General features: G+C 42.6%; 1 protein-coding gene and 1 pseudogene across 4 annotated transcripts in view; both read left to right on the top strand.

The window, feature by feature from the left end:
- LOC105517731 overlaps nt 1-13926 on the top strand; it is a 731019-nt pseudogene that overhangs the window by 187648 nt on the left and 529445 nt on the right. The window lies entirely within an intron of this gene.
- LOC105517690 (survival motor neuron protein-like) lies at nt 2967-4451 on the top strand. Of its 3 annotated transcripts, none has more exons than XM_011950306.1 (2): nt 2980-3608; nt 3705-4451. In XM_011950306.1, exons 1-2 carry the CDS (start codon nt 2980-2982, stop codon nt 3865-3867), a joined length of 792 nt encoding a protein of 263 aa, XP_011805696.1. In that variant the 3' UTR covers nt 3868-4451. The 3 variants fall into 3 exon arrangements, with proteins under 3 accessions (XP_011805694.1, XP_011805696.1, XP_011805695.1); XM_011950305.1 differs by having other exon boundaries at nt 2980-3817; nt 3872-4451; XM_011950304.1 differs by having other exon boundaries at nt 2967-4451.

The raw sequence follows: 13926 nt of genomic DNA, 5'->3' as shown, positions 1-13926 counted from the left end.
GGGCTCCAGTGATCCTCCCACCTTAGCCTCCTGAATAGCTGGGACTACAGGTGTGTGCCATCATGCCCAGCTAATTTTTTTTTTAATTTTTTTGTGCAGACAAGGGTTTCACTATATTGCCCAGGCTGGTCTCAACCTTTTTGCCTCAAGTTATTCTCCCAACTTGGCTTCCTGAATTGCTGGGATTACAGGCATGAGCCACCGTGGCCAGTTTTTTTTCTGTTTTGTTTCCTGTTCCCCTTCTGTTTTGTTTTTTTTAGCTGTTTTTCTATCCCATCTTGAAGTCTTCATTGCCCCCTCATTTTCCAACATCATGAGTCCCACAGTATACTCAGCTAAGCATGACCACACACCATTTCAAGAAGCCATTCATGGACCCAGCTTTTAGTACTGCCTGGATCTCTGGCCTGCTGCAGCTTCCATTTGCTCCTCAGCTACCCTCTAGGCATCCAGTCTGGCTTAACCAGATTTCATGACCTCATTTTGTCCTCTGCTACAGTGATTTCTACTCCTGAGGAGAAGCATAACTATCTTCTAGAGGGAAACATTTTCGCTTTGGGTTATCAACCTTGGTTCTTTTGGGATATTGGAATACCCCGTTGACTGAACCCAGACTTACAGTGGAAGTTCCAGCACAATTAATGCTGAACAGGTTTGTTCTTTTTCTTCTGGCTTATAGTTGCGTTATCCATTCTCATTACAGATGAAGAACTTCCAAATCTGTTTGTTACCTTCTACTCTCCCTCAGCCTGTTATTTTCAGGGTCTCACTATGGAAGAACACTGTGGTGAAGGAAACACTTTGAATTCCTTGGGCAGGCATAGTCACTCATGTCTTTCTGTCATGTTCATTTTGTAGTCCTGACACCTGACTTCTGTTGCTAGAGCTGCAACTATGTAGGTAGAAGTACTCTTGGCTTCGGGGATACACACACTGGCAACTCTATAGTACACTCTTATTTGATATAGCATAAGTATGTTTTTAAGAATTCATGTTATCCAAAATTATAAAAGCAGTTCTTTGAATGAGTGAAAGAAAGAGGGTTAAGGTTAGCTCCACACAAAGTCATATATAAGCAATGCAGCTTTTTAATTTAGCTTTTATTTAAGAGCAATGACCCTTTACCTATCACCAGCAGTATTATTAGCCTGGCACTTTGTATTACTCTATTCCTCATCGTTTTGAAATATGGTGCAACAACACTCAAAAGAGCGGTGCTACAAGAAACAACTTTCCTTTCTGTAATGCCCTCCCTTTTAGGATCACTAGAAGTCTGTACAATGAAATTCAGATTCCTGAATTAATTATCTTTCCTATTAGTGTTATCAAAACTCATAGCAGATTCCTGTATGTGCATGTATGTTACGAGTTGGATAAACATTGGTGGACTTCATTTGGAGTGAATCAGAATGGGATTCCTGTGAGAAGCCAACACCCCTCTAAAAAAGCTTTTGGAGCATGACATGGCTTGGGTGTTTTCTCCCCTCCAAATCTCATGTTGAAATGTGACCCCCAGTGTTGGAGGTGGGCCTAGTGGGAGGTGTTTGGATCATGGGTGTGGATCCTTGTGAATGTCTTGGTGCTGTCCTTGTGGTAATGAATGAGTTCTCACTCTGAGTTCACGTGAGATCTGGTTTAAAAAAACCTGGGTGCCAGGCACAGTGGTTCATGCCTGTAATCTCAGCACTTTGGGAGGCCGAGGGTGGTGGATCACAAGGTTAGGAGATGGAGATCATCCTGGCCAACATCTTGAAACCCTGTCTCTACTAAAAATACAAAAATTCATCAGGTGTGGTGGCACACATCTGTAGTCCCAGCTAGTTGGGAGGCTGAGGCAAGCAAATAGCTTGAACCCAGGAGGCGGAGGTTGCAGTGAGCTGAGATCACACCACTGCACTCCAGCCTGGGCAACAGAGCAAGACTCTGTCTCAAAAAAACCAAAAAAAAAAAAAAAACAAAAACAAAAAAACAACCTACCACCTCCTTTTTCTCTCTCTCTCTTGTTCTCTCACCATGTAACATGCTGGCTCCTGTCCTCCTGCCATGATTGTAAGCTTCATGAGGCACTCACTGGAAGCAGATACCAGCATTATACTCCTTGTACAGTCTACAGAACCATCAGCCAAAATAAACCTCTTTTATTTATAAATTGCCCAGTCTCAGGTATTCCTTTATAGCAACACAAACCGGCTAACACAGAGGATAACCAAATGTTTATTAATGTCTAAAACTTGGATAATACCTTACCTATAGCACAGGTTTGCTCTGAGGATCAATTGAAAGAGTAAAATATCTGTTCTTTCCTTGAACAAAGCTTTAATGAGTACCAACATGTGCAAAACACTGTGGTAGGGGATAGAGATCAGATGTCCTCCCTTCAGTTTAGGAAAAAATGAAATTGTTATGGGCCGGGCAGTGGCTCACGCCTGTAATCCCAGCACTTTGGGAGGCCGAGGAGGGTGGCTCACGAGGTCAGGAAATCGATACTATCGTGGCTAACATGGTGAAACCCCGTCTCTACTAAAAATATAAAAAATTAGCCAGGCGTGGTGGCAGGCACCTGTAGTCCCAGCTACTTAGGAGGCTGAGGCAGGAGAATGGCGTGAACCCGGGAGGCGGAGCTTGCAGTGAGTCCAGATCGCGCCACTGAGCTCCAGCCTGGGCAACAGAGTGAGACTCCGTCTCAAAAAACAAAAATAAGTAAAATAAAATAAAGAAATTGTTATGGGTGCAGTATATGATGTAGGTAGTAGTGTAAAAGGGGTAGGTATAAAATCTTTGTGGAATGGTTGATATTGGAGCTGAATGTTGAAAGGTGATTAGGTGTTTGTCAGGTACGTGTGCACATGAAGTAAGCAGAGCAGAGCAGGAGCAACAACCTAGAAGCTGATGTGTTCTGAAGCTGCAGATGCAGGTGATTAGAGGACAGAAGTACCAGAGATGTTGCAAGATGAGGTGAGGAGCACCCACAAGTTTATTATGGCGATGAGCAGCGGCGACAGTGGTGGCGGCGTCCCGGAGCAGGAGGATTCCGTGCTGTTCCCGCCAGGCACAGGCCAGAGCGATGATTCTGACATTTGGGATGATACAGCATTGATAAAAGCATATGATAAAGCTGTGGCTTCATTTAAGCATGCTCTAAAGAATGGTGACATTTGTGAAACTTCAGGTAAACCCAAAGCCACACCTAACAGAAAACCTGCTAAGAAGAATAAACACCAAAAGAAGAATACTGCAGCTCCCTTAAAACAGCGGAAAGTTGGGGACAAATGTTCTGTCATTAGATCAGAAGATGGTTGCATTTACCCAGCTACCATTGCTTCAATTGATTTTAAGAGAGAAACCTGTGTTGTGGTTTACTCTGGATATGGCAATAGAGAGGAGCAAAATCTGTCCGATCTACTTTCCCCAATCTCTGAAGTAGCTAATAATATAGAACAGAATGCTCAAGAGAATAAAAATGAAAGCCAAGTTTCAACAGATGAAAGCGAGAACTCCAGGTCTCCTGAAGATAAATCAGATAACATCAAGTCCAAATCTGCTCCGTGGAACTCTTTTCTCCCTCCACACCCCCACCCCATGCCAGGGCCAAGACTTGGACCAGGAAAGCCCGGTCTAAAATTCAATGGCCCACCACCACCACCGCCAGCACCACCACCCCACTTACTATCATGCTGGCTGCCTCTATTTCCTTCTGGACCACCAAAAATTCCCCCACCACCTCCCATATGTCCAGATTCTCTTGATGATGCTGACGCTTTGGGAAGTATGTTAATTTTGTGGTACATGAGTGGCTATCATACTGGCTATTACATGGGTTTCAGACAAAATCAAAAAGAAGGAAGGTGCTCACATTCCTTAAATTAAGGAGAAATGCTGGCATAGAGCAGCACTAAATGACACCACTAGAGAAACGATCAGACAGATCTGGAATGTGAAGCGTTATAGAAGATAACTGGCCTCATTTCTTCAAAATACCGGTGTGGGGAAAGAAAAAAGGAAGTGGAGTGGGTAACTCTTCTATATTAAAAGTTATGTAATAACCAAATGCAATGTGAAATATTTTATTGGGCCCTATTTTGAAAAACCATCTGTAAAAGACTGGGGTGGGGGTGGGAGGCCAGCACCGTGGTGAGGCAGTTGAGAAAATTGGAATATGGATTAGATTTTGAATGATACTGGATAATTATTGGTAATTTTATGAGCTGTGAGAAGGCTATTGTCATTTATAAAAGACTGTCTTAATTTGCATACTTAAGCATTTAGGAATGAAGTGTTAGAGCATCTTAAAGTGTTTAAAATGGTTTAACAAAATGTGATGTGATGCATATGTGGCAAAATGTTACAGAATCTAACTGGTGGACATGGCTGTTCATTGTACTGTTTTTTTCTATCTTCTGTATGTTTAAAAGGATATAATAAAAATATTTAATTTTTTTAAATTAAAAAAAGATGAGATGAGGTATGTAGATAAGTAAAATGGGGCAGGAATGTGAGATGCATAATCTTGGGAGCATTTCTAAGGAGTCTTGAGTTTTATTCTATAGACAGGGAGAAGTCATTATACGGCCTTGAAGCAAGAAATAACATGATCAGCTCTACGTTTTCAAAAGATAATTGTGCTCCACATTATGTGTCATTAGGGAAATGCAAATTAAAACAACAGTGACGTACTCTTACATGACGGTTACAATGGCTGAAATCCAAAACACTGACAACACCAAAGCTGGTGCAGATGGGGAACAACAGGAACTCTCATTCACCGCTGGTGGGAATACAACATGGTACTTTGGAAGATTGTTTGGCAACTTCTTACATATTCTTACTGTATGATCCAGCAATTATGCTCCTTGGAATTTGCCCAAGTGAGTTGAAAACATGTTCACACAAAAACCTGCATACAGATGGGTATGGAAGCTTTTTTCATAATTTCCAAATCTTGGAAGCAGCTAAGATGTCCTTCAGTAGATGAATGTATAAATAAACTCTGTAGTATACCCAGACAATGGACTGTTATTCAGCACCAAAAAGAAAAGAGCTATCAACCCATGAAAAGACATGGAGGAACCTTAAAAATGTGTGTTACTATGTGAAGGAAGCCAGTCTGAAAAGGCTGTATACTATAAAATTCTGAATTATGTTCTGGAAAAGGTAAAACTATGGAGATGGTAAAAAGTGTAGTGTTTGCCAGGATCTGAGGGGAGAGAGGAATGAATAGGCAAAGCACAGAGGGATCGTAGCATAGCGTATGTATTCTGTGTGGTACTGTAATGGTGGATACACATCATTACGCATTAGTTCAAATCCATCAAGAGTGAACCCTAATGTAAATTACAAACTTCAATTTTTGTGTGAAAATGATGTGTCACTGTGGGGTTCATCAGGTATAACAAATGTACTACTCTGGTGCAGGTTGTGATAGAAGGCGGCTGTGGGAATGGGGGGCATATAGGAACTCTCTAATTTCTGCTCAGTTCTACTGCTTAAAACATGAAATCTATCCAAAAAGGAAAATTTTCGTGTTTAGACTAACTTAGTTCATTTCCCTCATTTAGTTCCTTTGTTGTTGAGGTTTCATGGCAATGCATTCTAAAATAAAACATAAAATTATTCTAGAACTTTCTGTGACTTCTCCCCTTGCTTAAACATCATTGTGGAATAGTGTAAAAATATGATACCCTAATCTAGTTTTCATAAACTTTTTTCAAAGTTGAAAGAAAAAAATTGGCATCATGGACAGATGGGTTGAAAGAGTGAAAGGCAAGAATCGAGGATCAAAACTAGGCCATGAAAATTGCTCAGTTAAGAGCTAATGAAGCCATAAATTAATTCCTAATCAGTGTAGATGGCATGAGTGACAAATTTAAACAATATTAAGAGGCCGGGCACAGCGGCTCATGCCTGTAATCCCAGCCCTTTGGGAGGCCAAGGCGGGCAGATCACAAGGTCAGGCATTCAAGAACAGTCTTGTCAATATGGTGAAATCCTGTCTGTACTAAAAATACAAAAATTAGCTGGGCGTGGTGGTGCATGCCTGTAGTCCTAGCTACTCAGGAGGCTGAGGCAGGAGAATCACTTGAACCCAGGAGGTGGAGGTTGCAGTGAGCCGAGATCACGCCACTGCACTCCAGCCTGGGTGACAGAGAGAGACTCTGTCTCAAAAAGAAAAAAAAAAAATTAAGAAGTCATATTGTCTAGAATTGGTCATTTCTAGGTGTCATGGGGTTGGGGGAAATGATTGACAGATCATTTTGAGTGATGGCATGAGGCATTTCTTCACCAAGATGAGGACTACAGGAAAGCAGGAGGTTTGTGGGAGAAATGATAAGTTTTGAGTATGTTGGATTTCAGATGCCTCTGGAGTATCATGCATATGAAGTGGAGATTACTAACAAAACCACAACCTTTAAAAATAACTGCTTCTTTAAACATGCTTATATTGTAGTGAGTTCAGTGATATCTCATATCCTTTGGTAGAAAAAAATGTAGAAGATTTATGTATGGCTCATTTCTCTGACTCTTGCACTTTCATAGTGTTCACTGTCTGTTCACCTAGGTTTACTTTCTGATACCCTTCTCCCACTCTGAGGCTTTACCTATCCTGAAATACATTTAAAAATTTACGCCTGTCAGAAACACTTCCCAACTCATCCTGTAAGGCTGGTATTACCCTGATACCAAATCCAGACAGACATAAAGAAAACTGTAGATTGTCTCTTATGATTATAGACACAGAGATCCTGAGGAAATACTTCCAGACCAAATCCATCAACATATGTAAAGGATTACATACCATGTACAAGTGGGATTTATCCCAGTAATGCAAGATTGATTTGACGCACAAAAATTAATGTAATACGTGAATAAAAGAGGAAAGAAAATCACATGATTATTTCAATAGTCACTGAAGAAAGCATTTGACAAAATTCACACCCCTTCATGATTAAAAAGAAAACCCACCTAAAGTAGGAATAGAAGGGAAGCTCCTCAACCTGATAATGGATATCTATAAAACCCCACAGTTAACCTAAAGGTTTCCTTCTATAGTCAGGAATAAGACAAGGATGTCCAGTCTCGCCACTTTTATTCAATCTTGTACTGAAGGTTCTAGAGCAGGGCAATTAGGCAAGAAAGGGAAATAAGAAGGGCATGGTGGCTCATGCCTGTAATCCCGGCACTTGGGAGGCTGAGGTGGTTGGATCACCTGAGGTCAGGAGTTCGAGATCAGCCTGGCCAACTTGGTGAAACCCGGTCACTAATAAAAATACAAAAATTTGCCTGGTGTGGCGGTGGGTACCTGTAATCCCAGCCACTTGGGAGGCTGAGGCAGGAGAATCACTAGAACCCAGCAGGCAGAGGTTGCAGTGAGCCAAGATTGAGGCATTGTACTCCACCCTGGGCAATCGCGCGAGACTCTCTCTCAAAAAAATGGCAGGGCAGGGGGGAAATAAAAGAGCATATAGATTAGAAAGGGAGAAGTAAAGCTCTATTTGTAAATGACATGATCTTGTATATAAAGCTTTTATATAGAAGATATTTAGGAAGATCTAAATAACTAAATGAACTAAATAAACAGTTCAGCACAGTTGCAGTGTACAAGATCAATATATTAAAATCAGTTGTGTTTCTATACACTAGTATTGAGCAATCTGAAATTAAGATGGTGATTTCACTTATGATACCATTTAAAGGAATAAAGTACTTAGGAATAAATTTAACAAAAGAGAACAAAACTTGTGCTCTAAAAATTATAAAACATTGTTGAAATAAATTAGGTATAAACTGAAAAATAGTACATATTTATGGATTAGAAGTCTTAGTATTAACATTGCAATACTCTCCAAATCGACAGACTTGATATAATCCCTGTCAAAATCCCAGCTAACATTTTTGCAAAATGGGCATACTTAAAATTCATATGGCAATTCAAGGAGCTCAGAATAGCCAACAATCTAAAAATAGAAGAACAAATTGGAGGGCTCACACTGCCTAATTTCAGAACTTACTACAAAGCTGTAGTAATTAAGATAGTGTGGCACTGGCATAGGTAGATCACTAGCATAAAGAGTCTCGAAATAAACCTTCACATTTACAATAAATTGATTTTTAACGAGGATCCAAGACAATTCAATTTTGAAAGAATGGTTTTCCTGACAAATGATACTGGAACAACTGGTTATCCACATGCAAAAGAATAAAGTTAGACCCTACCTCACACCATACACAAAATTAAATTGAAATTGGACAATACACCTAAATATAAGAGCTAAAACTATACAACTCTTAGAAAAATATGTAAGTCAATCTTTACTGCTGTGCGTTATGCCAAGTTTTTGAAGTATGACAAAAGAAAAATAGACAAATGAGACTTTACCAAAATTAAAAACTTTTGTGTCTCAAAAGATACCATCAAGAAAGTTAAAAGACAACCCACAAAATGAGAGAAAATATTTGCCATTTATATATCCATTAGTATTTTTATCTAGAATATGTAATATAAAAACTCATACAACTCAATAGGAAATTCAACTAAAAATAGGAAGAATATGTGAATAGGCATTTCTCCAAAGAATGTATGCAAATGGCCAAGTATCACATTAAAAAGATGCTCAATATTATTAGTTTTTAGAGAAATGGAAATCAGACCACAGTGGGATACTACTTCACACCCACTAGGATAGCTTTAATCAAAAAGACAGAAGTATTGGCAAGGGTGTGGAGAAATTGGCACCCTCATGCATTGTTGATGGGACTCTAAAATGATCCATACCATTTAGAAAACGGTTTGGTAGTGCCACAAATTGCTAAACATAAGAGTTACCACATAACCCAGCAAAGCTACTTCAAAGAGAAAGGAAAACATATGTTTACACAAAAACTTGCAGTTGAATGTTCATCTTAGCACTATATGTAACAGCCCCAAATTGGAAACAACTCAAATGCTCATCAACTGATGGATGGATAAACAACATGAGATATATTGCTACAAGGGACTATTATTCAGTAATAAAAAGGAGCGAAGTACTGATATATCTTAGAACATGATGAACTTTGAAAACATTATGCTAAGTGAAAGAAACCAGTCACAAAAAATCATATGTGATTCTATTTATGTGAAATGTCCAGAATAGACCATTTTGGAGATAGAAAGTAGATTAGTGGTTGTGCAGGGTTGAGTGGGGGACTGGGGGAATTTGGGAGTGATGGTTACAGGGTATGGGTTCCTTTTAGAGGTGATGAAAATTTTCTAAAGCATATGTAGTGATGGTTGCACAACTCTGTGTACATAATAAAAACCGTTGAATTTTAGGCTTTAAATGAGTGACTTTTATGGCATGGGAATTGTATTTCAATAAAGTTTTTTTTTCTTTCTTTTTTTGAGATGGAGTCTTGCTCTGTCACCCAGGTTGGAGTGTAGTGGCGTGATGTTGGCTCATTGCAACCTCTGCCTTCTAGACTCAAGTGATTCTCTTGCCTCAGCCTCCCATGTAGCTGGGACTACAGGCACCCATCACCATGCCCAGCTAATTTTTGTAGTTTTTGGTAGAGACAGTGTTTTGCCATGTTGGCCAGGCTAGTCTCTAACTCCTGACCTCAGGCGATTCGACTACCTCAGCTTCCCAAAGTGTTGGGTTTACAGGTGTGAGCCACTGTGCCTCGCCCTCAATAAAGCTGTTTTTAAAAAGGTTTACCCACCTCACCAGAAAGATGTATATCATTTTTCCTAGTTTAAGTTCAAGGCCCCCCTTTACAAATTTTTCACTGATTAATAGTCTTTTCATGTCACTACATAGAGATCTCCTTCCTTGTTTACAGTGCGCCTCTGGGTTTTGCACTGGCCCCTGCTGCTTTTTCGAACACTGGTCTCAGAATCCAGCTTGTTTCCTCACTCTTCGACTTCTCTGGAGGCCTCCCTGATGAAATACACACAACAGGAAGCCTGCTAGCACATACCACCCTGTGTTCCTGGTCCCCTTTCCTGTTTCACTGTTTACCACAGTACATGTTGCCAGGGGCAATGTATATTTACTTATTCATTGTCTCTACTTCCCACTAAAGTAAGCGCCAGGAGGGCAGGACTTTTCATTAACTGTTTGCATCCCTAACACCCTGTCCTTAATATCAGTGCTGGACATGTGGTAAGCCATAGGCTCTTGTGGCTACACAACATGTGCTCTGTTCTCAAGTGGGGTGATTCTGTCAATGTCTGGAGAAACTTTGGGTTGCCATGCCTTGAGGATTAACTAGGTGCTACTGACATCTGGTAGCTGGCGGCCAGGGAGGCTTCTGAACATGGTACAATACACAAGACCACCCACAACACAAAGAATGATTCAGCCCCAAATGTCAACGGTGCAGAGGCTGAGAAAACCTGTGTTAGATCAACACTATCCAATAGAAATATAACCAAGCGGTCGGGCCCGGTGGCTCACATCTGTAATCAGAGAACTTTGGGATGCCGAGGCAGGTGGATTGCTTGACCCAGGAGTTTGAGTCCAGCCTGGGTAACACAACAAGACCTTCTACAAGAAATCAAAAAATTGGCTGGGCATGGTAACATATGCCTGTGGTCCCAGCTACCCGGGATGCTGAGGTGGAAGGATCAATTGAGCCCAGGAGGTCAAGGCTGCGGTAAGCCGTGATCGCACCACTGCACTCCAGCCTGGGCACCGAGGCCACACTTCCTACAGGCTGCTCCCAGCCAGAATCGAGCATGTCAGGGTACTAGTGCCACCTGTTCCTGGAGGACAAGGGAATCCTCTAACAGTCAACAGTCCACCAGAGACTCCCAACTGATCTGGTCAAATCTTCCTAGAGCTGCGCTATGTCTCGGACTCCTCCTGCCCTACCTTCCTTCCTTACCCCTCTCCCTTCTCACATGGCAGTCTGAAGGCTCTCCCCGATCACTCCTGGCCCCTCCCGTAACCTGCATAGGTGCATCCCCAGTAAATCTCTGCTGATCTCATCCTAACTTGGCGCCTGCTTCTGGGAGGATTCATGCTAACACAGGTTTCAAGGCCAGACAGCATTCCAATCCCACTTCCACCACAGAGCTTGAGCCAGTTCCTACCCCTTTCTCAGCCTATTTCCTCAGCACTGAAAAGAATATTGAAACAGAAACTCTTTGAAAGCTCTTCCTGTCCTGATCTGTTCTAGAATCGGGCTCAGCAGGGTTCATGCAAGGACACAAGTGTAGCCGCCTCTGAGGAGCCCCTCACATGCCCATTTTAGCCAGTTTGTTTCTCTCTGGGCTCCTACAGCCCCATGTGCCCATCATGCAGGGTTGCAAACACCTGTTTTCTCCTCTGATTCCCCAAAGGGTGCTGGACACCTGTAGAGAGGCTGTGTTTTGTTCACTTATCCATGGTCTCAGAGAAAGTTTACAGTGCACAGTGAATACCAAGCACTGGAAATGCTCAGTGAACAAAGCCACCACCAGCCCCCACCAGCGTTCAGCAAGGAGGAGATCTGTGGCTACAGTCTCTTTAGTTCCATGGAAATGACACCAGCAGTCCACATAAGTGAGGGCCTGGTGCAGGTGCTGGGTTCCCAGCAAAGGTCTTTCCATGTATTTTCTATTATATGAATCCTGGCATGCTCATTGTGAGGTTCCCTTACTACATCCTCATCTTACACATGAATGAACTGAGGCTCAGGGAACTGGAGTTGATTGTCCCAGCCTGCACAGCTAGGAAGAATCAAGGCGTGAGGTTTTGGTTTTATTTTGCATATTTCAGTAGCTTTACTGAGGTATAATTTACACACCATAAAATTTACTGCGATAAATGTACAGTTAGATCAGTAAATCTATAGATTTGGGCAACCATCATCACAAGCCAGTTTTAGAACATTTCTATTACTCTAAAAACATTTCTCTTCCATTCCCACCCCCAGCACGAGGCAACCACCAATCTGCTTTCTGACTTTACAGATGTGCCTTTTTCTGCACATTCCCTCTAAGTGAAATCATATACTGTGCGGCCTTTTGTGGTTGGCTTCTTTCACATAATGTAATGATGCTGAGGTTCATCCATGTTGTAATGTCCATTGTGGCTTCATCCCTGTCTATTGACAAATCAAGTTCTGCTGCTTGGATGGACCACAAACGTCTACATATCCTTGTTTGGACGAACGGAGGCAAGATGGCGCATTTCCGGGTTCTTCATCACCGGCTTTTCCCATGTGCGCGAAAAGGCAGCTGACGCCCGGGAAGGTGCAGATTAATCAGGCATGCGCCAGGTGATGTCAATCCGAAGAGACCAAGATTTACCTGGTGGCACCTGCGGAGAGCTCCTCCCTCTCCCCGACACGCCCGTGCCCCGCCTATTGCCCTTCCACTCCTAGAAAAGTCGCTCCTGGCAGACGCGCCGCCGGCGGGCTTTCTCAGCCCCAACTCTTGTCGGGACTGTATTAGAAACTCCGCCCCGCCCCCCAGCTCCGGTGCCTGAAGCTAGATGACCAAAGAATAAATCTGTAGTTTTGCTTTTAGCCTTGCCTACTCGCTGGTTCTTTTGTGCTCGCTCTGGTGGTCTTAGAAAAACAAATCAATCCTTTCTTCAGTTGGTGCACATCTGGGTTGTTTCCAGTCTTGAGTATTATGAATAATGTCGTTATGAAAATTTGTGTGTAAGTTTTTGTGTGAAAATATGTTTTCATTTCTCTTGGGTAGATCCCTAGGAGTGGAGTTGCTGGGTCACACGATAAGGGTGAGTTACACAAGAAACTGCCAAACTTGTCTTTGTAAATCGGTTGCCCCACCAGCAGCATATGAGGGTTTCACTGCTCCCCACAGTAGGACTGAGACTGGAGGCAAGTCCAGCCTGACCCAGAACCCCGATGCCCAGCTCTCTGGTGATCTTTTCTTTCTAATATTGGGATACCCAGCTAAGGAATGAGGATCACGGCTGTGCAGGAATGAGGGCTGTCTGTGAAAAACAGAAGTGCTCCTGCACCAGCCCAGACAAAGACCCCCCCATGTATCTCCATTGATTCCTCATCCTCCAAGTGATGCTGGAGCCCCTGGGTTTCCCCACACGCAAACCCCCACATTTCTGACCCCTGCCATTTATCTTCCATTGAGCCTTAGGTTCTGGTGGGAGTAACAAGGATAGACAGGGGTTCACAGCCCAGAGCTAGGGATGCCCCATACCCTGGGCAGTGACCTTGGAAGGGCTGATTCAACTGGAACTCAATATTGAAGCACCTAGGATGTGACCATTTACAAACCGAAAAAAGATAATGCAGAAGCATGGGGTCCCCGATTAGCTGATCTGAGCTGAGGCGGGGCTTGGCAATCACTGGATCCAATGCTTTTCCTGAAACATGAGCATTGAGTTTCCTGCCCACACAACCCTGGGCTTAATTAAGTCCAAGCAGCAAACGGGGTCCTCAGTATGCTTAAACCATTGATATTGGAAGACAATTCAATGTTTGACAAAGCCTTGCAGACCCCCTGGGAATGTCTTGAATTCTAAGGAGACCATCTTGCTCTACTTCCTTATTTGACAGAAATGGAAAACTGTGGCACACTGAGGTGGAGTGACATACCCCAGGTCATCCAGCAAGGTGAGGGTGGAGCAAAGGCTTGGTCCCACAGCATATATTCATCCGTCTCCTTGACTATTCCTTGTCTTCCAGCAGAAAGTAAGCTCTGAGAAGATAAGGATTTTCCTCTCCTTTTCTACAACTGCTGTCTTCCTTGATTCTAGCACAGTGGCTGGCACAGGGTGGGTCCTCAGTAAATATCTGGCGAATGGGCCAGTCATGGTGGATCATGCCTGTAATCCCAGCACTTTGGGAGGCCAAGACAGGTGGATCACGAGGTCAAGAGATCGAGACCATCCTGGCTAACACGGTGAAAACCCGTCTCTAGTAAAACTATTAAAAAAAAAAATTAGTCAGGCGTGGTGGCGGATGCCTGTAGTC

Source organism: Colobus angolensis, unplaced genomic scaffold (assembly GCF_000951035.1).
Source record: "Colobus angolensis palliatus isolate OR3802 unplaced genomic scaffold, Cang.pa_1.0 Scaffold306, whole genome shotgun sequence".
NCBI lineage: Eukaryota > Metazoa > Chordata > Mammalia > Primates > Cercopithecidae > Colobus > Colobus angolensis.
This window is presented reverse-complemented; position numbering and strand designations above follow the sequence as displayed.